The 26,841-nt window shown below is 38.1% G+C and overlaps 2 protein-coding genes across 6 annotated transcripts in view; both read right to left on the reverse strand.

Moving 5' to 3' along the window:
• Positions 1 to 9,351, reverse strand: part of ELOVL7 (ELOVL fatty acid elongase 7) — a 54,519-nt gene extending 45,168 nt beyond the window's left edge. Inside the window, exon 1 of one of the 3 annotated variants that reach the window (XM_080370968.1) lies at positions 9,287 to 9,351. The gene's annotated coding sequence lies outside the window, so the exon portion shown is untranslated. Of the gene's footprint in view, positions 1 to 3,760; positions 7,067 to 9,286 lie in introns of those variants that run through there. The other 2 variants (XM_080370965.1, XM_080370969.1) reach the window with 2 other exon arrangements.
• Positions 7,199 to 26,841, reverse strand: part of ERCC8 (ERCC excision repair 8, CSA ubiquitin ligase complex subunit) — a 40,367-nt gene continuing 20,724 nt past the window's right edge. The window contains exons 9-14 of one of the 3 annotated variants that reach the window (XM_080370962.1): positions 26,658 to 26,782; positions 21,187 to 21,384; positions 16,038 to 16,124; positions 10,010 to 10,128; positions 9,287 to 9,363; positions 7,199 to 8,904 (exon numbers count right to left, since the gene is read on the reverse strand). In XM_080370962.1, the coding sequence (XP_080227088.1) occupies positions 10,036 to 10,128; positions 16,038 to 16,124; positions 21,187 to 21,384; positions 26,658 to 26,782 (503 nt within the window). In that variant the 3' untranslated portion in view covers positions 7,199 to 8,904; positions 9,287 to 9,363; positions 10,010 to 10,035. Of the gene's footprint in view, positions 8,905 to 9,286; positions 9,364 to 10,009; positions 10,129 to 12,570; positions 14,362 to 16,037; positions 16,125 to 21,186; positions 21,385 to 26,657; positions 26,783 to 26,841 lie in introns of those variants that run through there. The other 2 variants (XM_080370964.1, XM_080370963.1) reach the window with 2 other exon arrangements.

Here is a 26,841-nt window from a genome sequence, read left to right on the forward strand (position 1 = left end):
GCTTCGCCTGGAGAAGAGAAGACTGAGAGGGGACCTTATCAATGTCCACAAATATCTTCCATGCAGTGTCAAGTGGCTGGGGCCAGACTCTTTTCAGTGGTGCCCGGTGACAGGACAAGAGGCAATGGGCACAAACTGCAACAGAGGAGGTTCCATCTGAATGTAAGGCAGAACTTCTTTACTTTCAGAGTAACCGAGCACTGGAACAGGCAGCCCAGAAATGTTGTGGAATCTTCTCTGGAGACCCTGAAAACCTGCCTGGACACAATTCTGTGCAACCTGCTGCAAGTGAACCTGCTTTAGCAGGGGGTTGGACAAGATGATCTCCAGGGGTCCCTTCTAACCCCAACCATTCTGTGATCTTCAACAGCTGCCTCTGGGGACATGTTAGGCAACTGTGTGAAACAGCATCACGTCCTACAGTGTGCTTCATTGTAGGTGCTGTCTTTCTTTCCCTCCTGCTGTTTCTGTACTGTTGGGGCTGAGAATTTAAGTAGATCAAGAGTGAAAGTTGTATGGCTTCATATCAGATGGCACAGTGTTACTTGAATCTTAGGTGTGGGTGGGAGCCGAGAAAAAACTAAGGGTACTTGTTTTCATATCTCCACCCATTTTGACATGCCTTTACAACCACTTTAGAGCAGCCAGAGGCAGAGTAACAAATTATAAGAACAGCTCAGAGACTGGCTGAAATTAATGCAACTCTTTACAGTGTGTTGAATTTTACTTAAAAAACACAGCATTTCAATAAAAAGCTTACACTTCCTTGGGTTTTACTATTCAATGTATTGTTACTTCTGCATTAGTCTACAGCATGTAACTATGAAATAATACATAGTCTAATGTTCTTCACCTGCAGAAATTCTGGGGCTAAACCTTGGGTGAGGTCTGCAAGACCTATATTCAGAGACCAGGTTTGCACCTGAGGTCCTCTGTTTGACAGCCACAAACACATAAACCCATGACTTTTAGACAGAGCATAGGAAGAGTTCTGTATTCTTAGAAACCAGTAGTTTCTCTTCAAAGCTTAACCACTGGGTAGTAGAAAACTATTAACTGAAGCTACTGGTTGACTTCTGTGATTCTAACATGGCTTCTCAAGTATTTCTACAGAATACTCTGAAGCGTTCTCCCCCACTCTTTTTCCTTACTGACAACTATTGTCTTATTCAAGGACTTACTGTGCCTGAGGCGAACTGTTATTGTCCTCACCTTTTCTAATGAGACATGTGAAGAGAGTAAGAGGACAGAGTGGAAATTTTAAACTTATGTCAAGATTTTCAGAGACCTTTCAGGCTCTTGTCTTCAGGCTGCCCTTGGATTGATCTTGGTCTTTATTGTTTATAATGAGTTCTACATGCATAAAAGATTTCAAAGGCTACACAAGCTCATACATATGAATGCAGCTGAAATCTCTCTGGAAAGATGTGTCATTGTGACATAAAGAACAAACTAAATTACTACTGCTTACAATTCTCTTATACCATTTTTAAGGCAGCTTGTCTCTTTGTCATATACTGAAGATGAGGAAACCAGAAGTTACCATCAAGTATGTTGTTTGTTTCTTCTGGTGGCAGTACTTACATATATTAAGCCACACAAGAATTAGTGCTCTTTGTCAGAACATGCCCTCTGATCCTTCTGGTCTAAGATTTTGCAAATAGCAGAGAATGCTGATGTTACCAGTTAATGTAATAACAACAATAAAAACACAATTAAAAAGAAATAACTGGGAAAAGCCAACATCATTCCCTTTCTCCCACTCTTTGGTTATCAGTTGGGTGAATTCCTGTCCTAGTATGTTTTGTCTTTGATTTTGCTAGAGGACCTAGATGCTTCCAAATAGAAATTAATTTATAATAAACCTAATTACTTCTATTTTTAAGGTGGAAATTAAAAAGCCATTTGAAATTTCACTGAAATTCCTGAAAAAAAAGAAATTTGTCAGTCTAGTTTGCCTTATACTCTTTCTTTACAAAGACCTTAGCTAATTCAATCTAAACAGTGAAATGGCTTCTACCATGATTTTATGGTGAGGTAGAAACAAATATTTCAATATCACTGAAAAGGGACTAAACAAAATGCTGTGTAGGAAACCTCTTAATGACATTGGAAACTGCTTTTGATCACCTTGTATAAAGGAAAGGTTCAAATACATATTAATCTTATAGGGAAATCCAGATAAAGTTATAGTTTTGAGCACTTAGACCACTTTTGGCCCCCAAATTCAACATCTATTGATACCTTTTTGAAAATTCCCACCAGTGCCATAGCATTAAGTTTTCTAACCTGAAGCATGCTGTGTGCTCTGAAATGGGAATTTCAGAGCTTTGCTTTTGCAGCTGCATATGTACATCAACCTCTCTAAAAAGCTCTTTTTTTGTTTGGTGTCCTCCACATGGGCCTGATTTAGTGCATTCACTCTTCTTCCTCTGTGCACAGGTACATGTGCAACCCTCCTGTCTCCCACTCTGAAAGCACCCAGCTCTCAGAAAACTCCCTAGAAAGCTTCATCAAAATCAAATCCACCAAAATATCGTGCCACTGAAAGACAGGTGCTTACACTGACTTGCTCGCAGTTAGAGGTGTTTGTGGCTCCCCATCCAGGCATATGGCTGTAGCCTGCATTTGTGTATTTTCTACATAGGATCTGCGCTTGTCTTCTTGTCAACCTGTCAAGGTGAACAAGCTATTGAAGCATTATTAATAGCTGAGTTTCAGAATGCAGCAGGCTGGAGTCAAGTGTTAGGGAAATGTGTTTTTCCACAGATGCTTTAAAGGTTAATCTTTAACAATTAAAAGGCTTTTAGATTAGAGTTCCTAAGAAAACACCTTATTTTTCCAAACAGGCTACAAAGAAAGGTGGGGAGGGTGAGAATGGTCTAAGTAACATAAAAGGGAGACTGAGGAGACAGAAAAACAGAAGAGCAATAAACCAAGTAGACAAAGCAGGGGAGTTCCCCTTCAAACTCCTTCCATTATGCTGGATTTGGCTCTGCCAAGACATAGCAGGATTTTCATGTCCAGTTCTGCACCAGAGCTTTCCTTTTTGGCACATGAGGAAAGGCATGGCAAAGTTAATTTTAACTGTTTTGAACCCTCACCCAACTGCAAAGGACATCCCTGTGCCTGCTTGGCCTGTCTTTAACTTAAGGGCCCTGAGGGGCTCAAAGGCTGCAGACTCTGGTGGCTGCTGTGGTGCAGCCCAGGAAGGCAGAGACACAAACAGGGCTCTTTCTGCTGACTGTCCCTGACTTTTCATCTCTGGTAACACCCTTGTCTTCTTGAATAGGTGGTAGCTCTGAGCGGGATAATATTGGGTAGATTTGGAATAATACAGAGTATGTACTTACTTGCAGATTTTTGCAGAGTCCAAGAAAAGGAAATCTCTGCTTTGTGCAGCATGAGTTCAGACTTTATGAGATTTGGGAGAACTGTTATTTTCCTCAAAGCAGTTTTGACAAGAGCTTTTAAGAGAGTTGAACATCTCTGCCAAGTCACTGTAATGAAACGTACCAGAGATATTCCCTGTATTTCCTGGTTAATCCTTGGTTATCCTGTAATAATTTAGAATACACCTGTGGACATAATAAAACACTTTTCTTTTTTCTGCTAATGTTAGATGAATGTTTACCCCCTATATTAAATCATTCATATGTTTAATATACCTGTGTTACAGTATCAAGTGATGTGAGTCTGGGTACAATGAAGGGGTTAAAGCTTTAAGACAGCAGAAAGGGAGAGGAATGAATGATGTTACCATGCAAAAGCAGCAAGGTCCAATGTTTGTCAGGTATGGTCATTTGTCCATTTTCTGGGTTAAGGATGGCCTGGGACAGCAAGGACAATGGGACAGCATGGGTTGCAGCTGAAAGCACAATGCAAACACCTCATGAATATTTAAGAGGTAACCAAAAATAAATGTCTGGCTTATCTTCTAAAGACACAGCGATAGAAGTGAGTCTTGAAATTTGGTAAGAGTGAAAAGTTACACCCTGAGCAGACCAGCTTGGAGTAAGGTAGTAAAAAGGGTGCAGATAGTTGATGGAAGAGTAAATGAATGAAGCTTATGCAGGCAGGCTAGGTAAGAATTATGAAATGTACTGAAGAGAAAGGAAGGTAATTTAAAGAGGTGATATGTTGGGGCAATAAAAGTGAAGGCAAAAAGAAGCCAAAAAAGAAAAGGTAAAAAGAAAATAGCTAGATCTCAGCATAGGAATTTTAAAATTCGTGGCTCCTTTCATTAAATAGGTGGCAGACTGCAAATGTGGGAGTAACTGAAGAGGAAGCTATCAAGATGGGAGGTGAAGGAATGAAAGTTAGTGGACCCTGGGCACAAAACAAAGGTTAGGCCAGATTTTATGAATAGTTATACAGGAAAAGTGGTAATATCTCAGTTCTGGATGGAGCAGAGCTTGTAGCTCTGTATCATGGAAGCTGCTGGTCTTAGATAAGGTGACAGAAGACAAGGCAGTGAGAACATTCTAGGAAAAATTAAGTAATTTGGTTTGGACTAGTGGAATGATGTTTAAGAAATGATGGGAAGAAGAGCAAAAACGTGAATTTGGGTAAAGATCACAGAGAATTAGCATCTACAACTGAGGATAAACAAGCTGGAAGCTGTTTTATATTGCACAAAGTTATCAACCTGAGAAATACTTTAATATGGCAGCTAGTAGTGCTGCTGATTTTCAAAGATTTCTTCACTACTTCTGCTGTACTTTTATTTAACTAAGTCTCCTTTTAGATAAACCAGACTCCAAACATTTATATGATCACTTTTGTTAATGACTCTAAGATTTTAAGAAGCAGGTGACTGGGTAAAATAAAGATGAACACAGGTCAATTAGAAAATGAAAATAACATTTAAATGCCAGGTTTTCAAGACAACTCTTTTCTACCAACTTTAATGAACAAATGCTGCACGTATGGGAACTAATGAGCTGCTTCTTCATATAAAAATATTGCACTGGGTCCAAGTGAGTTAACAAACAGCTAATATTATTCCAGAAACTGCATGTACGTTAACATGGGGTTACAAAAAAGCTAATGAAACCTCCCTCCCATTCTCCTTACTCTTTGAGTACAGTTCTGCTTTAACATAACCAAATGGCTTTCAGATCAAAGCTCTTGCGTTCTTCTGCTCAAAACACTACCTGAACTGGCAAACCACTGTATGCACCTAAGCACATAGCCATGCCAGCCAAATGGAAATGGAGAAGGAAGCAGAGGACAGGCCTAAGGACTGCCCAGAGAGGTTGGCTGGTGTTTCAAAAGCAAGCAGAACTACCAGTTTCAAGCAGAAGATCCTGACTAATAATACTGGCTGAGTAAAGGGTTGAGGACTTCAGTGTAGAGACAGGCCAGGATTAAGCCCTGGCTTGGAAAGCTGTGTGCAGCAGAGAAATGAGATGCAAATTAACAGCAACGATTATGAGCAGCCTTCTGAGGAGAGAGGGTAGGAGCTGGGGACCATGAAACATCTATGTTTAATTGATCGTTAGTAAAACAATGGAGATAGAAGATGGACCGGTGTGAAAGCCACTGCTTTTGTAGCTCCTGCGGACTGGCCCATGTGGAGCAGGACCTTCACGCCAGGGTTTGGGAGATCAGGGCGCCACAGAAGTGAGCACCGGCCTTGGTGATGCACCACTGCAGCATGAAGGACTGTCGAACATGCATACCCTGTGCATCTTGGTGCACAAGTGGGGCTCTACCTTTCCTTCGATAAACCGGAATGGCTCCTTTGTTTCCTTTCTCTATGTGCTGGTTTTGGCTGGGGTAGAGTTGATTTTCTTCATAGCTGGTAGGAGCTATGTTCTGGATTTGTGCTGGAAACAGTATTGAGAATACAGGGATGGTTTAGTTACAGCTGAGCAGTGCTTACACAGCATCAAAACCTTTTCTGCTCCTCACATTGCCCCATCAGTGAGTAGGCTGTGGGTGCACAAAAAGTTGGGAGTGGACACAGCCGAGACATCTGACCCCAACTGACCAAAGGGATATTCCATACCTTACAGTGTCATGCTTAGCAATAAGAAAAAGCAATAAAACTAGGGGGAAGGTTGGCAGGGGGGCCACTGTTTGAGGACTGGCTGGGCATTGGTTGGTTGGTGGTGAGCAATTGTTTTCATTTGCATCACTTGTCTTTCTTGGGTTTTGTTTCTCACTCTTTGTTTTCATTACTATTGTTGTTGTTGTTGTTATTATTATTATTTCAATTATTAAACTGTTCTTAACCCATGAGTTTTCTCACTTCCACTCTTCAAACTCCCATCTCACTGCAGGGGGTGGGGAATGAGTGAGCAGCTGTGTGGTGCTTAGCTGCCAGCCGGGGTTAAACCACGACACTCTTATCTTTATTTTTCTTGTGCCTGTCAAGCTTAATGCTTGAGCAGTCTTGTGAATTACTGGACCACTTTTCATCCTTTGACTTGCATCCCTTTTCCTCTCTCTGGCAGGGGAAAACAACTCTGCAGGCACAGTTTTCAAGGCTACTGGAATATACAATAAGCCTTCCTACTGATGCGAGATGTACCACTGAGACTGTATATATGTTTAGGGTACACAGAGCAAGCCTTCTCAAGTACCGAAGCCTATAATCCAGCACAGGGGAATTCTGATAAGCAGCAATATAATTCTTATAACCAAAGTTCTGCATGTCTCACAGGTATCTACGTTTAATATAGTAGCTCATCGCTGAGTGCTATTTAAATTACTTTGATATACTTCATTAGTCAACCTAAACTTTAAGTTATCCATAGTGGCAGAACAGGATGAAGTAGCTGTTTCAAACATTCATTTAGGCCCTCAGGTATACTGCTGTCTGCAAAACAAATAAATGTTCTGGAAACTTACTTCATAAACAATGACGAATAGCACTCAGATGGCAAAGTTCCACGCAACTCTAAAGATGTATTTTTTTTCCCTTGGGAAATAATTTATGCACTACCTAAGAACATGCAATACTCTCCAAGTAAATGCCAAATGTGACAATTTCCCACAGAAGATGTGCAGAAGAACTCCTCAGTAAAAGGTTCCTGTTGCACTAGTGGCAGTGCAAAACCACAGAACAGCATCAGACTTAAGATGACTAGCTTCAACTCACATAAGCTGTAATCCATGATGCAGGTACAAAAATATATTCTCTGGGCCATATACTCCACCTGGAAGAACTACTGAGGCAAATGAAAAGAGCTCCATTCAAATCTACTATTTTATAAAGTCCCAAAACATTTTTCTCATGTTTGCTAGCATGAGAATCTTAATCAGCCGATTTCCTGAGGTGTTACAGAACAGTGTAGGAGGCGACAGCAACAGTAATTAACTGTTGAGCAACGTGAGACACTCCCTACTGACTGCCACAAAACATGAGAACTTTACATATGTATACGCTTCCACACACCTACTGATTTTATCTTTTATCATAGGAAACACGGCTCCCCAAACTGCTGCATTCATTGAGCCCTACTGACACAGGTGTCTACAGAAAATAAGGAAGAAGAGTATTAACACAGTAATAACATGGTCTAGCTGTGGAAATGTTAAACTCCATATAGGTGAGTTGATGCAGCGTCCCAGCAAGGCACATTAGCTTCTTGTGGGGTTGCTCAGTTTAAACTAGAGTTAACAGCTCTGTATTATGCTGCTGCCTGCAGAATAGATGTTCCCTAAGTTAGAGGAAAGGATTCTCATTTTCCTCTTTCTGTTCCCTAGAGTAACCCTCTTTCTTAAAATGGCACCCACAGGTTAAAGATCCAGCGTACAGACCAAGATGTATTTGCATGGATGAAAGTACAACATGGCAGGCAGGCACTGATAGCTACAGTTTCTTCAGAGGCCATCCTAAACTACTAACAGAGACGATTAAGAATCAACTTTAAATTTTAAATACAAATGGAACTGGCTGGCTACCAGATGCAAGCTCTCTCTTGCCAATGATCTCCAGCAAGAGCATAATGCATTTCTTAATTTATTATGAACACGTTTTTTTGACCTAACCTTAAAAATATGATTCCAAGTTTTCTTAGAATGTTTTAGTAATTCTGTTGGAGGGTAAGACCTGTAACTAATACAAACCGAGTATCCTGTTAAATAAATGCTTTGTAGTCAATAGAAGTGGAAAATGCTCACTGCCTTTCAAATGCAGCTGCTGAGAGCAGCAAAATAATGTTTTAGTAACATCCCCTTTCTCTGTCCCCCATGTTAACCTATTTTGTATTAAACAAACGTATATTATTTTTGTTGCTGAAAACATTACCCTATTCTTGCTTAAACATGTTACTCTAGATTACAAACATACGGCTGCAAAAATAACTGGTTAGACTGATTTAAACTGCTGATGTTAATCTGCAATTTGGCATGAGGAAATTTACTACAAAACCTGTTTAGGATTGCAGAAGCATCTCTTGTCCCATAGCTGCAAGAAAAGGGTGGATTTGTAGTCTTCCAAGTGTACAGACCTCAGGGAATGAAAGAAAGTCTCCTCCTTAGCAAAAAGTTAAAATTCATAACTAAAAATATCCTGGTTTCTTTCTGCCTTAATTTGAAAGGAAACGGTGATAAAATGAGTATTAAGAACAAAGCTGTATGCCTATGCAATTAAAAAATTATTTCATATGTAAATAGAAAGCTGCCTTAACAGCCACAAATATATTTTTTTTTGAGTCTCTTGAGCTTCATGCAACTTGGCAGGACTGGGCGTGGTTAAGGGTTGCCAGCGTGGTGGATGACATCGGTTAGGTGTCATCTTGGCAGATTGTGTGGGCTGGTGGGTAAGGCTGACTACACAGCACACAGATATTAGAAGGGATGAAGATGTGGGGAATAGTTATACAGCTGCCTGAATTCCTGGCCAGTCAGTCATCCCTTTATCCTCCATTCCCACTGTTTCTATGGAATACACTAAAAAAACCAAACAACAAAGGGAGATGGAAGAAGGCATGTCCATTTCATAACTCAGCTTTAAACACACAAAAGGACTTTATCAGTATATTTTACATACTTTTGTTGAGTATTGAAAGCATTAACCGCTGTCCACTGAAACCAATACACTGCCTTCAAGAACAACTCTCAGGTGCCAAACCTCAACATACACCTTAATGGCTAAGCACATGGCCAATGTTCAAGTTCTTTTTTTCTAATGGACTACTTTAACCATGTTAGTGCCTATGTTTTATATATTTTATGTATTTATCTAGACAGTTCCCATGGTTTAACTGTTATGCCTATTTGACTATCACTTGTATCATATACATCACTTGTACTAAGCTAAGAGTAGGCTTACCCATTCATTGTGGCAGATCCTAGGCCAATATGCACTGAAGAGCCTACAATTTTCAACTTTATGCACCAGACTTTTCCCTGCATTAAAAAATGAGGTAGGAAGAAAACACAAGAATTATCCTCTAAGTGCCAAAGCAGTGGTATTTTAAATATATCTGTATCTTGTGTGGATATATATATGTGTGTGTGTATACATATGTATCTTCCTGTATCTCCATTCAAGGTAGGATAAGGACTACAACACAAGGCTAAACATAAGAGAAAAAAAAATGTAACAGTCAATTCTACTGATGTTCCCAAATCTAAGAATTTTTCAGCTTTACAATGACAGGGGCCTTAAATTCTAGTCCCTAAACTGGTTGAGCAAATGAGGAACTCATTTAAAAAAAAAAAAACAGTTGTCTTGCACAGTGAGAAGTCTGGTCTAACTAAACCCCCCCCAAAAAAAGGTGGCAAACAAATCTGTGTATCTTTAGTCTCATCAGCCTGTGGGTTACGAGTGAGTATATTTGGGATAGAGAAAAAGGCGCAGGGAGGTAAACTCATGGTGTTAACTTGTTCTTCCCACTACTTGGGACTTAACCGTATTTGAATTCTCATATGCTAATGCATTCTTCCAGGTCTGGGTACAGGAGGAAAAAAAGAAACAGGTTTCTGCTTTGATATCTCAATACCAGATTCTTTCTGAGCATCATAACCTAGACATAAATAATCAGAGTCCTACCTTAGTGTCTCTATAGAACTAAACTTTCACTCAAGCTGAAGGAGGCTTGTCTTAGGCTCTCTGGATTTCTTCAAGCTGGGCTGGCTCAGACTGACTCCCACATCCATTGTTTCCTTAGGCTAGAAGGGAAAGGAAATTCTTTGATCTCTTGTAAGAACAAATAAAATATTTTCCCTCTTTTGGTACCTGCTGTATCAAGCTCAAATAAAAATCTCTGCTTTGGCAGGCAAAGCAAGTCTTCTAAGCAACAGTCAATTCCTGGAATGGCCTGAAAAGATGAAAGCACTTCTCTACATATTCCGATACAAATTTGGAAAGATTCCTGTGCAAAAGACGCTAGCTGTCAGTAGGAACAATAAACCTCCAAGGCAACTTATTTCTATTTTCAACTGTTTGGGATAGCTTCAGACACTAAACCAAAAGGTGTCTGGGTGGATAGATACTTGGACAAATAATTCCCAGCCCACCTCTTCCTGAGCTAAATCCCACATTGCATTCACGGTGCAACTTACACAAAACTCATATGCAAGCAGTTACTCAGGAATAGTATTGAAAATGAGCCCCATAAAAGTATAGAGGAAAGTTTCCACATTTCCAGATAGGTCCCTATTTAGGGTTCTATCTGGAAGAATTCCATGGGATATAGCCCTGATGAGAAGCAGGGTGCAGGAAAACTGGCTGATTTTAAAGGAGAGTCCATTCCCACATGCAGGAAATAAAGCTGGAAAGTTAAATCTGGCGAGGAATATGAAAAGCAAAACTAAAACCTACAGGTATATCAGCAGTAAAAGGAAGACTATGGACAATGTGGGCCCACTGCTAAACAGGGCAGGGGAACTGGAGACAAAGGACACAGAAAAGGCTGAGATTCTCACTGATTCCTCACCACAGTCTTCAGTGGCAAGACTGGACTTTACCAGCCCCAGGTCCCTGAGACTACTAGAAAGTCTGGAGCAAGGAAAGCGTAGCCTTGGTGAAGGAGGATCAGTTAGGCAACACTTACACAACCTGGACATACAAAAGTCCATAGTGCTTGAGTGGACGCACCCACAACTGGCAGATGCCATTCAGGATCATTCTCAATTACCTTTGAAAGGTCACAGTGAGCAGAAGAGGTTTCTGAGGACTGGAAGAAAGCCAAGGTGACCTTGAAAAGAAGGAAGATCCAGAAAAGAGAGGTCAATCAACTTCACCTCCATCCCTGGGAAGCTGATGTACCAAATAATCCTGGAAACCACTTCCAGACATAAAGAAGGTAGCAGTCAGCATAGATTATGAAGAGAAAACCATGCCTGACCAACCCGACAGCCTTCTGTAACATGACACTGAGCTTGGTGGATAAGTGGAGAACAATGGATGATGTGTACTTTTACTTCAGCCAGGCTCTGGACAGTCTCCCAAAACACCCTTATAGATAAGCTGACATAGTACAAACTAGGCAAGCGGACAGTGAGATCAAAAAATGGTTGAAGGGCCAGGCCCTGACGGTTGTGATCAGTGGCATAAAGTCCAGTTGGAGGCCAGTCACTAGGGGTCAATACTAGATCCTGTCCTGTTTAACATCTTCATTAATGACCTTCATGATAGAACAGAATGTGCCTTCAAAAAGTCTGCAGGCAATACAAGACTGGGAAGAATGTTTGATATGCCAGATGATTGTGCCACCACCGTTCAGAAGGACCTCACCAGACTGGAGAAACAGGCAAACAGGAATCTTGTGATGTTCAATAAAGGCAAATGTCAAATCCTGCACCCAAGAAAGAAAAAACCCGTGGACCAGAACAGGCCAGGGAACCAACCTGCTGGAAAGCAGCTTTGTGGAAAAGGATCCAGCACTCTTGGTGGACACTAAAGGAATCATAAGCCAGCAATGTGCCCTTGCAGCAAAGAAGGCCAACAGCACCCTGGATTGCATTAGGAAGACCACTGTCAACAGTCTGAGGTTTGTGATCATTCCTATGAGAAAAAGCTGAAAGAGCTGGGACTTCTCCACCTGGAGAAGAAAAGGCTCAGAGGGATCTCACCAATGCATAGAAATACCTAATGAAGCCAGGGGAAGGGACAATAAAGAGGAGGAAGTCACTCTTCTCAGTGGTATCCAGCAATGGGGCAAGATGCAATGGGTGCAAACTGAAATACAGAAAACTCCATTCAAATCTAAGAAGAAACTTTTATTCTAAGAATGCTCGAACACTGGAACAGGTTTGTATATTGTAGAGGTACTCAAAGCTCAACTGGACACAAGCCTGAGCAACCTACTTTAGGTGACTGCTTTAAGCAGGGAGGTTGGACTAAATTATCTCCAGTGATCCCTTCCAATCTCAATAATTTTGTACTCAAAGCACAGAAAAGGGAACTCATTTGACAAAGGCCATTCAAAAAAACCAAGAGAATTAATGCAACATTCTTATTTATGGGTTTAATTTTTATGTTTTCTCACTTTTGTTAATGTAATTTTTCTACCTCTCCTTTTTTTTATATACTATTCCTAGTCCACCATAAAGCTGGTGGGGGTTTTGATGGGTTTGTTTGTATCAAAATCAACACCATTTATAGGCATATAACAGGTGAAAATTTTATTGAAAAATGTAATGCATTTATTCTTTGATAAATCATAGTAACCAAAGTGAAAATCTTAGTTAACGAGCACATTTTTAGAAATTCAAATACATGCACTGCGGCTGGCATATGCAAACAATATGCACAATTGTAACACGCAAAAAAGTAATCTTTAAGACAATCAAAATGTGTAGTCTTTCTTCAAATCTGTTCCCCAGTTTTTCCAATTTTAGAAGGAAGAGCCACCATAAGTAATGAAAACTACAATTTTCATTTGTAAATTTTCAGAGGGAAAAAATAGAAAATTCTCTTTTCTGTTTTGTAAAGTGACAGTATCAAGCTGGTCTTTAACTTCAGCTGGAACTTCTGAAAGTCTTCCACCCTGCAGGTATCCACTTAATAGTGGGTCTCTCCCAGCAGCCACGCACTACATATGAAGTTTGTTTAATTACAACATTCCCTTGATATGCCCACTCCTCACTTCATAACAGTTTACAATGCTAGACTATAGATTGATACAGAAACTGACAGCCTATATTTTGTATAGATATTAAAATACAGAAGCACAGTGATTTAATTCTAAATTGTATACTAATCAGAGAAATAATACAGTACACAAAGATTATATTATCTTTCATTTAATTATACAATATTTTTTCATTTTGTCTGAATGTGTGGTCCTAGTATCTTAGTATCTGCTCTGCTTTGGAAGGAATTTCTCCTCTATACAGCTGCATCTAAATCTGATGGGAACCTCTACCTCAGCTCTCAGCCTGGTGACTGTACTATGTCTGAAGCACAAATCAGCGATTGAGATGATACAATAACCCCACAAAGCTCCTGCCTTTCAAAACAGAGCAGGCATCAAGATCACAAATTCAGGTGAAACGTTTTGAAGAAGTGCATTCAGTACTTCTACCTTGACATGTGATCCACTCTGCCTTGTACTGTACTTCAGGCCAGTTTCTGTCCAGGAATTCTTCACATTGGCTAGGGAAGTGTGAGATTCATACATAGAAGACTGATCTTAAAAACCTGCTAACAGGAGCAACAAAAACTCTAATTAAACTGGTTTATATTCTTAACTTCCTGGGACTAAGATTCAGATATTAGTTGATGGGGTCACCATATACTTGAATAGGTGATCCCTGTTGCACCTCCTTTTGAACTAAATACTACACCTATGGAAAAACTTACACAAAACTGAAAATGGAAAAGAGCAGGCATAAAATCCTGTTACAGGCTCTCACAGCACATAAGCACTTGAAAATGGATGCAGTCTGTTCCATCTAGACACTGAAAAAAATAACTTGGAAGTATCCCTGAGCTAGTCCTCTTTCAGGCAAAATCCTGTGTATCATGTCTCTTGGAAGTGAAAGGTTGACTTATCTATTAGCGGTATCAGAAATAATGCAGTATTAACTGGTCCCAAGGGCTTTTATTTTTCCTTTATCAGCTGTTCAACAATTAATAAAGTATCAATGTGTAACTGTAAGTATGAAAGTCAGTAAGTATGAAAAAGTAATCCTCTAGATTTAACTAACAGTTAGAGAACTGAAACTGTGAAAGAACAGAGAACAATGGAAACTTATTTCTGAAAGACCTTGCTCTAACAGAACTGTACCAAAAATCCAGTCATAATAAATCCAACAATATCCCAGTTCTGCAGATAAAGGCTGTAAACACAGTGCCTGAATGTCAATTTTATGCCAGCACATAACTGAAATTCAGCCTTCATCACTGCTGCTCCATGCGTCTTCATATGCTGGGTTTAAATGCTGTTGAGGCAGAGACTAAAAAAAAAATAAAAATTCTCTCAGTGGTTTGCTTAATTAAAAATACTAAAGTCAAATAAGGGCAATGCTAACAGCATTCCTTAAATTACTATATGCAGACAAACTATTCTGTCTCTCATGGGTACTGGACTTTTTTAACCACTTCTTTAGCCATTATACAGATTAGAGACAGAATAAATTATGAAAAAAAGTAGTACTCTAACTCAAATTTCACAAAAAAATATCTGGAGCACTGACTCGAAGCTTTACAAATGTCTGATATAAAATATAACAGAGGGACATTACTGTGTTTGTTTTGAGTCATTGATTTTAATTCATGATTTCCTTAACTGAGCACTACTGTCTCAAGTAGTCCTGGCCTCTATCCACTTCCAACAAATATTTCTCTCCGCCATCTCCTTAGGGTCAAGCTAAAGGATTTGTGCAGCTATGCAGTGCACTGTATCACAGAGACTCAGGATAAAAAAAAAATTCTTGTTTATTTCTATCCTGGATTCAGATTCTGGTCATATAGGTGCTCAAATGGCTGTTCTAGCACTTGAGAGGGAGCAGAAACCAGTGGCCTGTGGACAGCAGAACTGCTCCTTTCAACATTGGTAAACAGCAGCTGTAGCTTAACAGATTTTAAAACAATGGCACATATCACATATCTCCACCATGTCAAATTTAAAGGGGCAGTTCTAATCAGAGCTGGGTACATAATCCTGTGGGTTTTTAGTTTTCAGACTATGAAAAAACAATGTGCAGACATCAGAATTCTCACTTACAGAAAAAAAATGTTTACTTCAGGTAAACTAAATACATTTTGAGCTTAGGGTATCTAACTAGTGAAGCCACTTTTTTCTTTGCTTAAGTGTAGGATAGTTTATAAATCAGTTGTCTTAAAGCAAAGCAAATGTTATAAAAAATGTACATTTCTTATACTTTCACCATCCAAAATGGAAGATTTCAGAAATTTTGAAAAGTGGAACTTTTGTATGCTATAAGTTAAAACATTAGTATATCCTGATTCTTTAACATTATTACAGTTTGCCAAACTTCGATTCTGTGAATGGTTTCAGTTCCCTAAAATCTAGGATTTTTTCCTCTCAAACTGTTCACTGAAATGTTTGTTGCCCAGCTCTAATACTGAGAGAGAGGAAAGTACTCTCTTCGAAAATTGCAACATATGAACTTCCCTGCAACAGCCTTAATGTCTTGCCAAAGATACTAAAATAAGCTCATTTAGAACCTTCTCCATTATATTTCTGCATCACAAATATTTGGGTATGGAGTGTGGCATCCCCAATCTTACTGTTTAATGCACAGTATATTCTTGAACAATTTAAAATACAGTATTTGGCACCTATCCAATTCCACAATGGCATAAATCAGAAAACCAGTTTGGAAATTAAGGAAACTATAGAAGCTGAAAGACTGATAGACAAATGGCAAGTACTACTTTTAATTAAGTGAGAAGCTAGAATTCTGCAGAAGATTTTACTAGACTATGGAAGAAAACGTCCTCTTGAAACCCCACAACAATAAAAAGATTGCACAGAAGCAATAGGTGATTCTTCTCAGAATTGTTAAAAATTTTGATGGTGAAACACATACTTCATATTCAATTTCAACACCACCTTCTCAAGTATAACAGCCATAAGAAGTATAATTCAAACTCACAAATTCATTACCTTTTCAGAAACGTAATCATTAACTGGCTCTCGAAGAGCTGGTATCCATGCAAGGATATTGCAATCTTTGCTACCACTATAGAGTTCCTTTAAAAAAAACAAACAAAAATTAACTTCTACACAAATTTACTAAATAGTGACATAGACACAATGTTGGGTGAAAAACGTGTATGAGATACTGGTTAAAAACAAAGAAAAATATAAAATTTCTAACTTGTAACATAACCTTGATAAACATTATTTTAAATAATATGGAAACCAAGTAAGTTTTTATATTTTTCCCAGACTGGTCACCAAAACAGCACTACCCACATTTAAATTAATGTTATTGTTTTTTCTTCTTTCCTTTCACATCTCCTGAAAAGACACCTATTCTAACAGTTAGAAAGCTTAAGAGATGATTTATGTTCAATAGAGAAGAAAAAAGAAAAAGGGAAAAAAATTTTTATTATTATTAAAAAATATGAAGGAACTCAAAAGCATCTAGTAATACATGTTAGAAAAGTGCATATGTATGGAACAAAGTAGTATTAAGTAAATTTAGTTTCAGTATGCCTAAGGAAGGAAAAGAACAAATAAAGAACAATTTGAAGCCTGTATCCTGTTGGGAAGGCAGAGATCAGAAAGACTGATTTATTATTTTTAATATAAATAACTCTTATTTATTATGGTAATGACTAAAGAATGAGATCCCATTGTGCAAGGCACCCTGCAAACACATGGAAATAAACAGTTTCTACACCAAACGGCTAATAGTCAAAAATAGCTTAGTTTTCTTCAGTCTTTATTAAAGGAAATACAGACTTCTCTGTCAGTTTAAAGTGAGGAAATTTTGCTAATGAGAAATACTGCACCAGCTTTGGAGTAGACTTTGTACTAATAATGCTTCTATCTTCCAAATCGCTATTTAAATGAATTCACATAAAAATATTCTCATATGCCTTCAGTCTCAAATCATACTCCTGCATATTATATGAAATGTCTGAAAACACTTAAGTATCGCCACATTTTCTGACTGCCTGAGTGAAACATGAAGTATTTTTTCTGTATTCAGGCTGACAATATGAAAGCCTTGCTTTAAGCGTGTTGGCTTTTACACTTGAACTAGCAACACTGTGCATATATGCACATTATTGATACATTGATTCAACAGAAGCGCAATAAGTCACAGCTCTGTCTTTGCAAAAAGTCTCCTCTGTTATGTATATTTAATTCTAGAGCTGCATGAATTATGCTGACAGTTAGTGCAGGAACTTAATGCCTAATTCCTATAAATACTCATTTATTTATGTGGGTAATCTTAATCAAGAGAACTGACACACTCACTTTTGTAAAACTGGTCCCATGCATGAAGCATCATGCATAAAACACATATAAGATTAGTATTTAGAATTTTATGAGAGAAACATTCTACTTATATCTTGTTTAAAAGAAGACAGGTCAAAGTTACACCATGGTATAGGTCAAATCCCACTTTATCCTGTCAGCAGTACTCTACTTAGGCCTCCTGTCTAGGATAAAGCATGTCACTAGAACTTTAAAACCTCTTCCCACACCAAAATCTCTTTCTGAATAATGTCACATTGACATCAGTACACTTCAGTTTAATCTTTATTACCTCTTGTCTCACTTTCTGATCCTGGCATTGCAGTATCTTCAGTTAACATGCACTGCATTGAGTAATACTTATAATTAATTATAATTATTACAGGCTGAAATGGTGACTCATACCTTAAGTCAATCAAAAGAAGAGCCACTGAGCTCCATGTATATTTATGGTACAGCATAGGACATACATGTATATTGTACCGTAAACGTGCATAGAGCATGTTTATAGTACAATATATGGAAATACAATGCTTTAAGACTCTGAGGAAAGATTGAAAATAAAACCTGATTTAACTTTCTTACCACTGGATTTGCCAAATACCTTTGCAGAAATGTCACTAGCATTTCTTGAACAATAGAAGTATCTATAGATACTTCTATATATAGAGATATAGAAGCAAAACTATTTCCTGACGCACACCTAATATTTTATGACCTGCTATTTGTGCATGTTTACTCCATTTCTTTTTTCTGAAAGGGAAAGGTAGGTCTTCTTTATGTAAATTATTTTAGCAGCTAATATGGCACAATGATATCTAGTGTATTAGATCCAACAGTAAACATTATCTAAAAGATTGCACAATGATTTCCTCTTCCACACCGCCCTTGAAATTACCGACCTCCTATTAAATAAATGGCTCTTACCAAAGGGCAAAATTCTGCACCTGTTCCTACTCAAGCAGACTAACATCTTATTAATTTTACAGAGATACTCATGTAAGAACAATTTAGGCCAATAATAACATAGTGGATTTCATGGCTCTATTCTCAGTACGTCAAAAGCCATACATACACACATTAACCAAATCTTACACCATTCTGTGCAGACAGCTCCACACGGTATCTCAAACACCACATAAACCTGCTCATTAATTTGGACCTCATAAGAACAGATAAAGACTAATATCATTGGATTGCAAATAGTTGCTTGGGTGTCAGCGATCATATTGATTATATGGCTCTGAGCAAACAGAAGACATTTTTTACCTCTAATACATAATTACAACAATGTTAAAGCACCTTTCAAAGTCTATTCCAGTTACAAGGTGAAACAAAGATAACTAAAATACAGTTAATGAACAGAAAGAACATGATTGGCAGCAACAATATCAATCAGAAGCTTTGAGCACAGAAAAAAATAGCAAGAAAATCTAAGGACTGGGTTTGAGGGTAGGACAAAGCCAAAAAAATCACTCAAGCAGGGTTAAAGACAGCAGAAAAAGTCCAGAAGAGTATTAATATTAAGAAAACTCTTAACAAGAGAGACTCACTACTAGATGGACACGGTAGAAACTATGCATAAGAGATGTAGACCTTGTTTCGTATTAAGGTAGCGTACTAATTTCAAATGTAAAAGTAGGAAAAATGTTAGAAAGCCATCTGCTATACATTTCACTGGTAGATACATAACTTACATCAGAGAGACTTAGAAGAGTTGTCTAAGAATTTCTGGCTTGCTGAAATTAATTATGTTTTAATATGTATTGAAATACTACAAAGCTGAAAGTCAGCCAACGAGCCATTTGGGGGAGGTGGGGGCACAGCAGAGAAAAAGTGGAATGATACAATGGAAAAGGTGATTACATGGATCAGTTACTACAGAGTTAAGATACAGGAATATAAAAACCATTAGTCAAGCAAAACTGATTTTATTTACAACTAATAACTGAAAATAGAAATGCACAGCTTGAATAACTTTAACATATTGATTTAACATTGCTTGCAAGAGTAAAATAAACCAGTTAACCATGCATTTTACACATGACTGCATTCTTAGAAAATGAGTTTTAACTGGGAAATCATAATTTCTATTGGAATTACATGAAGACTGATGAATTGTCTCAAGACATAAATGAGCTATTTAGAAGTGTGTGTGAACACAAATAGTCAACACTACCACTGCCTTTGGTGTTGATGCATTGACTATAGTAATGTTATTCCATCAGAGTAACAATTGAACACAACTAAAAGCAAAACATTTAAAGAACAAGAAAATCCAGTCACACTTCTAGAATATAGAACTGAACTCCGGAAAACAGTGATTCTGAAAGAGAATCAGGAATCACAACAGATAAACAAATGAAGTTGTTGTCAACATAAACCTACAGCTAAAGAGACAGATGCAGTTCTTGTGTGCATGCTCACAAGTGATTCTTTTCTAAGGATTTTAAAAGCCAAGAGACATTATACAGAGGTTTGCATTTCCAGGGCTGAAAAACCTGATTTACAGTGAGATTTAATGAGCCTCACCTCTTCAGTTTATCAAAAACACCACCAAAGATGACTTAATAGAAACACACTAACAATATTTGGGAAACTATTCTTAAAAACACAAAGGGCTTTTTAAGCTAGTCAAGAACAGTCCAGAAAAGACATGCCTTGGTTTTAATGTGAATATTCCACCTTTCAGTGGACCTAGCACCTCACTGCCTACTCATGTCGGAACTGCTTTCCAAGTTAAGAAAGGCTTATTAGCTTGGGCTCCATTGCCCCATCTGTAATGTGTCCAAAATTTTCTGTGAAGTCCATTTCAGTGACAAGGAAGCATTCTTTCAGTCAAAGTTACTGTACCCAAAGCAACAGCTACCAGATTGACTTCTATGAGGTATAAGAGGTAATGAAAAGATATCCACGTGCCCTTTCTGCCTCAAGTATTTTTGCTTGGTGTTTCAGAAACAAATGATGAGAAAGGGGGAGCTGGAACATGAAGTACAATCGTCAATACTTATGGGCAACTATGCAAGAGCCTTAAAATCCTACTAATATCAGCACCTGAGGGCAACTATGTAACAGCTTTAAAATCCTACCAACATTCACTCTGCTCCTGCTGCACCACAAGCCGTAAGAACAATCTGTTCTGAAGAGCTCATAATGACTTAAGCTTTTCTATCCTTAAGTCTTTTATTGCAAGAGAAAAAGATATCACAGCCGGAGAGGAAAATTAAAAAATAGGCAGAAGAAAAAAAAGGCTGTCAGCATCATGAATTCCTGTAATGCTATGATATTTCTTAACTGAAATGTTCTTAGATTAATTTAAGAAGCTCAACATGTTCTCAACACTTCATCCAAACTGTTCACAGATCCAGTGACTGGTATAGCTACAGGCATTTGAGCAAGATCATCTTAGCAAAGTACTTGAGAAGACTCTTAGTACTGACAGCAATACTAATGCACTTCACCTTACTGTGGTTAGTTCTAGGTATCTCAGAGAAAGACAAATGCCTCCTCTTCAGTCTTAGAGAAAACAGGCAGAAGCCTTAATACATATGATTTATTAATGACAACGTAAGCCAAAAAAAATTACTATAGGTATACTGAAATATATATATGTGAGACAAAATGAACTGCGGAAGAAACCCAATACAGAAAGGGTCGTCCCAAGAACTTAACCAAACTTTTCTTGCCTAGGCCACAGAACTCCCTCTTATGTCACTATCTTTGATTAAGTCACATCCCTGAAAAGTTAACACTTTGTGCAAATGGTTTGGCAATCAACATAAATATTCCAGTTTGTCTGGAATGTTTTTTGTACTTTACTTACCTGAAAATTAGGTTGAAATACACAGCAGTTGACAGTACTATAATGTCCTCGAAGCACAGCTACTTGTTCTCCTGTGAAAACTGTATAAACAGCAATGGTACTGCCATACGGTACAAAGGCAAACTCCTGATTACAGCCACAAGACACTGTGAATTTGAGTCCTTTTCTACTTTCATTACAGACTTTCCCATAATTCACCTGTAAAATGAACGATTATGCAGTTAGCTACTAACTAAAGCTACAGGAAATAACTTTACATTAAAAGATCAATTTAATTTCTTATTTAATACCCAGTAAAATGAATTCTAAGCTTCCAAATGTTAATACAGTTCTTGAGATTTCCAATTACAGATGTCTATCAAGAGAATAATTTTTCTGTTCATTAAAGTTCACTCTCCTTAATAGTAATAGAAGTTCCACAATCAGCAGTTCCACACTTAGAGCTGCATGGACTGTTGTGTGCCAGAGCTACACTGAGCACCTAAACTATCACTGAAATAGAACTGTATCAGGAAGTATCACCTTAAACATTTTCCTAGATGAGCCAACATAATAATTTTCTCTCAGATATTGAAACTATTAAAAGAACTCCTTCAACAGCATACACTTACAAACCATAGAACAGCTTGGTTTGGGAAAAACCTTTGAAGGTCATCTAGTCCAACCTGCCCCTGCAATGAGCAGGGACATCTTCAACTCGATCAGGTTGTTCAGAGCCCCGTCCAACCTGACCTTGAATTTTCCAGGGACAGGGCATCTACCACCTCACTGGACAACCTGTTCCAAGGTCTCAGCACCCTCAGGCCCTACTAAAAAGTCTCCATCTTCCTTATAAGCTTCCTTTAAGTACTGAAGGGCTGCAATAACACATCCCCAGAGCCTCCTCTTTTCTCCAGGCTGAACAAACACAACTCTTTCAGCCATTCCTCATAGGAAAAGGTGTTACATCTCTCTGATCATTTTTGCGGCCCTCCTTTGGACCTGCTCCAACAGGTCCATGCCTTTCCTGTGCTGAGGACTCCAGAGCCGGACACAGTATTCCAGGTAGGGTCTTGCCCAAGAGGACTACAGGGGCAGGATCACCTCCCTGGACCTGCTGGCCACGCTTCTTTTGATGCAGGCCAGGTCACGTCTGGCTTTCTGGGCTGTGAGTGCACATTGCAAGCTCGTGTCCAGCTTTTCATCCACCAGTACCCCCAAGTCCTCCTCCCCAGGGTTGTTCTCAATCCCTTCATCTCCTAGCTGGTATTGATACCAGGGTTTGCTCTGACTCAGGTGCAGGACCTTGCACCTGGCCTTGCTGAACATTCTGAGGTTCCCATGTTGTCGATTTGTTAAAGAGTTGAGATCAATTGATTTTATTGGTTTGATTATCTGATTTTATAGAGTTATTTTATAGAATAGAAATATAGGAGGATAAAAATATATGTTGAAGAAAGTTATGATTATTTAGTAAAAGTAGTTGTGAGACCCTTTGTACATTTTGTACTAAGGCCAGAAGAATGGGTTGGAATCATTGTTGAAGCTTAAGTAATAATTTAGGGTTTGAAAGGTTTTTTTGTATCTAACTAGTCTTCTGTATATAGAAAGTATATTGAGATGTCAGAATGTAGGATTAATGGGAACTGGGGAGAGTCGACTGGAACAGCTTGTAGTTACCTGCCAAGAAACCGTGAACTTTAGTAAAAGGTAATTCCGGCAGGGGGAGATCGCGACCACCGACTCATATACCACCTACCCAAATCGTACCCCAGACCCATTTCTGGACCTTTCTAAGCTCTACTGCGCAGAATCGGATATAGGAGGAGAATATGTTAATGATTTACAGGAAATATCATGGTTATGTATGAATACTTAATGAATATGTATGAATAAGTTCTATATATGGAGTCTGTTTTTGGGACCTGGCGTGCGTTGATCGTGAGAGGACTCGCTCACGCACCCAGCCGTCAATAAAGAAGTGTCTGCTTATCTACATCACATTGGTGTCGATAAGTTCTTCATTCTGAGATTTCGGTAACACCCATAGGCCCTTTTCGAGCTCATCAAGGTCCCTCTGGATGGCATCCCATCCCTCAGGTGTGTCAACTGCACCATTTGGCTTGGTGTCATCTCCAAACTTGTTGAGGGTGCATTTGATCCCACTGTCTACATCACTGATAAAGATGTTGAACAGTACTTGTCCCAATACTGCAAGATTTTAGTCCACAGATTGAACAAAAATTGATATACACTATTGTGTACCCTGAAAGTGCCCTTTGTTTGCTGGAGTTCACTGATGTTGCAGAAAACTACATTTCTGAATTGTATATGCCAGTAGAATGGCAAAGAACAGAAGGATCAGCCTAGACAACACAAGTACTAGTCCTAAGGATTCCTCAGCCAGTCATCCCTTACTTGGAGAAGAAGGAACAGAGGAAAAACATCTGCAATGTAGGGAAAGATTCTGCATCTCCTCCTCATGAGTTAGCAAGAAACAGTAGGAGATGAATAGGCAGTATGAAAAGAACTGAAGGGTAGGCAGAAGGATGGCACAAATAAATGGCAAGAAAAAGACTCATGAAGAAGGAAAGAACAACTTGTTAAATTATTACGAACTATTCAAGGGTGATTAAAAAAGCACGTTTTCTAATCAAAGCTAAATCACCACTAAGAAATTCAATATTGTTCTCTATAAGGGCAGCTGGGTTAGGAACAAATGCTACATTTCTAAGACCCAGCTTGTGAGGTGTGTGGAAAGCCTTGCAAATAATAGTAGTTTAAGAAATATAGCTTATTAGCATCTGTATTTAAGCCCTTGACAAGACCTACAGAGACAAAATTCTCACCAGACGTTGACAGTGGAGTTTCCAAACATGCTAGGAAATATTCCAGTTGGATATATCAGTCTACTTATATACTATATCAGACATCAAAAGTGTATTCATGAGAAAATACAGAAATATATTCATGAGAACAATACAGCTTACCTCTAAAAAAACTTAATTAAAAGAAAGCATTATAATTTGGACAAATAAAAAACTTACATGTATTTTTTTTCCATGAATAAGTCCACTACAAACACTTGAAATTCACACATTTCACGATTTAAAAGTAGTATTTTTTCTATTAACAGTATTTTAAATTTAAATTCTTTAATACTACATAGTATTATATATGAAATATTTTGCTTTCTAATAATATTGTCCTACAACTTATGCTCTTAATTTCTGCTGAAAAGCAAGAGATTCACTTACACATATAATGTTAGCAAAGCTCTCTGGGTTGATTTTAAAGCTCCCTACCTAAACGTCATGGCCTAGAGTTAAAAAAAGAAGAAAAAAAATCCTAAGTATGAAATCTCTTGACTATAAGCTAACAGATTTGTAGTTTATCAGGTAAATATTCTAATACAAATGTCTTGCTTTTTTAGGTTCTTGATCCATACTACATCAATTACCTGAGTCCAAAGTTGAGGCAAATGTAAGTATCAGTGATCTTGAGCCAAGCAAGGAAGAAGACTACTTGTTGCTCTATTTTTAATGTTCTTTGATAGCAAAGAGCACTCGTGTAAGAAAAGTATAATAAAAAAAGGAGTCCTGAGAAAAATTTCTCTCAATTGTCATAAAAATGTATACAAAGAGAGTTTTGATTACCATACAAGCAGGTTGATATTTTTTCATATTGAGGGGATATTTTCACGAGATACGGAGCTTATGCGTGTCCTTTGTGGATAATACTGCTCATTTTTTAAAGACAGTGTTTATAAATATTGCCTGTGTTAAGTCTTGTTAAGGCTAGTAATTTTAAGAGGCATATTACTCTGCTGATAAAAAGCAATTAAACTCCTTTACACAGCATATGAGCTGTAACAGCAACAATTCCCAAGCCACAATACTGCTCATAACAAAGGCGTGTACAATGAAAGGGAGGAGTGGAGGCTGGGAAAAGCAAATTATACGGATATACTCAGTGTAAGTGTTCCTGCTTGACAGAGAAGCAATGGAAAGAAAAGCATGCTGCCAAAACAAGAAGAGAAGAAAGATCTTAAAAACTGACTTTGTCCCTTGAGCACACAGACAGAAAACCTGCTTCCTTTTGTTTAATTTTCCCTATACTCAGTGAACCAAGGCTTTCTATTCCTTTTTTAATAAAGGACGTATGCAAGATGCGCACAACTCCAGCATGCATTTCCCTTACTAACTGAAACAATCCACCAGGCCCTGAATCCGCTCATTGCTCAAAAAAATTCATATGCATGGCTTAATTTCTATACCTTTTGAAAGATACAGAAAAAAATTACAGAGATCAAAAGGACTGGCTAGTAGGGAAAATACAGTGACTATGGTGTGAACCTTTATCTAGACATGCATTTATTTGTCTTCTAGTGCCTTAAAAATTGTTTTATACAATACCTCTGGTCAGTGTGAAAATACAGTTCTCTGGAAAACATAGTTCTGGACTTGAAAAAGTAAGGCAGGATCAAGCTATTACACACCAAATAAGAAAATTGCACAACAGCCTATGAAAAAGGTCAATGAACTAACAGGCACAGAAAAACAAAATGCAGTGATCCAGCTGGTGACAGGAGAGTGAACAAACTGTATTATCTACTTTGGTGATGGTGATTTGAAGACAGAGAGATGCCTGTATATGAAGTGCTGAGAACAAGCTGGCAAATATTGGTAGCATGGAGATAGAAGCATCCTTTCATTTAAATGTCTACAAGGAATTCTTTTTGCTGTGTTCTGAAACTCTGCAGCAGAGGTAAAAGATTTTTACGTCACAGAAAATTTCTTCCTTTCCTGATAGCAACGATAGGCTATAATTACAATTGGCTAAAATTCCATGGAAACTGACTCACCTAGTATGCTCTTCTTTCAAAATAAACATAGGGAAAAAATTCTTTACTGAACAGAAAATTAAACCTGGGACCTTCAGCAAAAAACAAGCCATAGAAAGGACTGTAGCAGCAGTAAAGATTTAATTTTGATGCCCCACCCCCACCATCATTTGGTTGCAATGCAAATGTAGAAGGATAGGGGTTTTTAACATGCAAATACAACTCCTCAAAACAGGCTCCACAAAAAACCAAAGAAAGTAGCAAAAAAGGCAGTCAGTAAGTCAGTGAACCTCTCAGGTATGGACTGCCCTGTAAATAACATGCTGACAACTAAGAGTTTAAACAAACAAACAAAAAATTCGACCGTCACTGTATATTAAGGTTTTCATTACTGTCCGGAGTGTTTTCAGCTATGCTCAGGAATTAATGAACTTAAAGTTACTATATTCAATTTTTAAAGTAGAACCAGGCTTCTTCATACTCTGGGAAAAAAATGCTCACAAAGTCTTCTAATTATGAGATTAAGCAGCTATATAATTTATGAATATTAATAAATACATGAAGTTGTTGTAATGATGATTGCACAAATTACAAATCTTCTAAAATCAAATGTAAATGAAAGCATAACTGAAGACCCCTGAAAACTTACTAATGTGTTTTCTCCAGTGAAGCTGTTCCAGAGTCGCATCCGATCATCTGTGCCAATGGTCAACAGATGAAGTCCATCATTCATATAGCATAAACCATTAACTCTCCCATTGTGAGCAGTGCTTGCTGTCAGGAAAAAGAGCTGGTTGAGATTTCTACAGTAGAATTATTATTTTGTATACACG

Source organism: Falco punctatus (assembly GCF_963210335.1).
Source record: "Falco punctatus genome assembly, chromosome: Z".
In the NCBI taxonomy this organism is placed as follows: Eukaryota; Metazoa; Chordata; class Aves; order Falconiformes; family Falconidae; genus Falco; species Falco punctatus.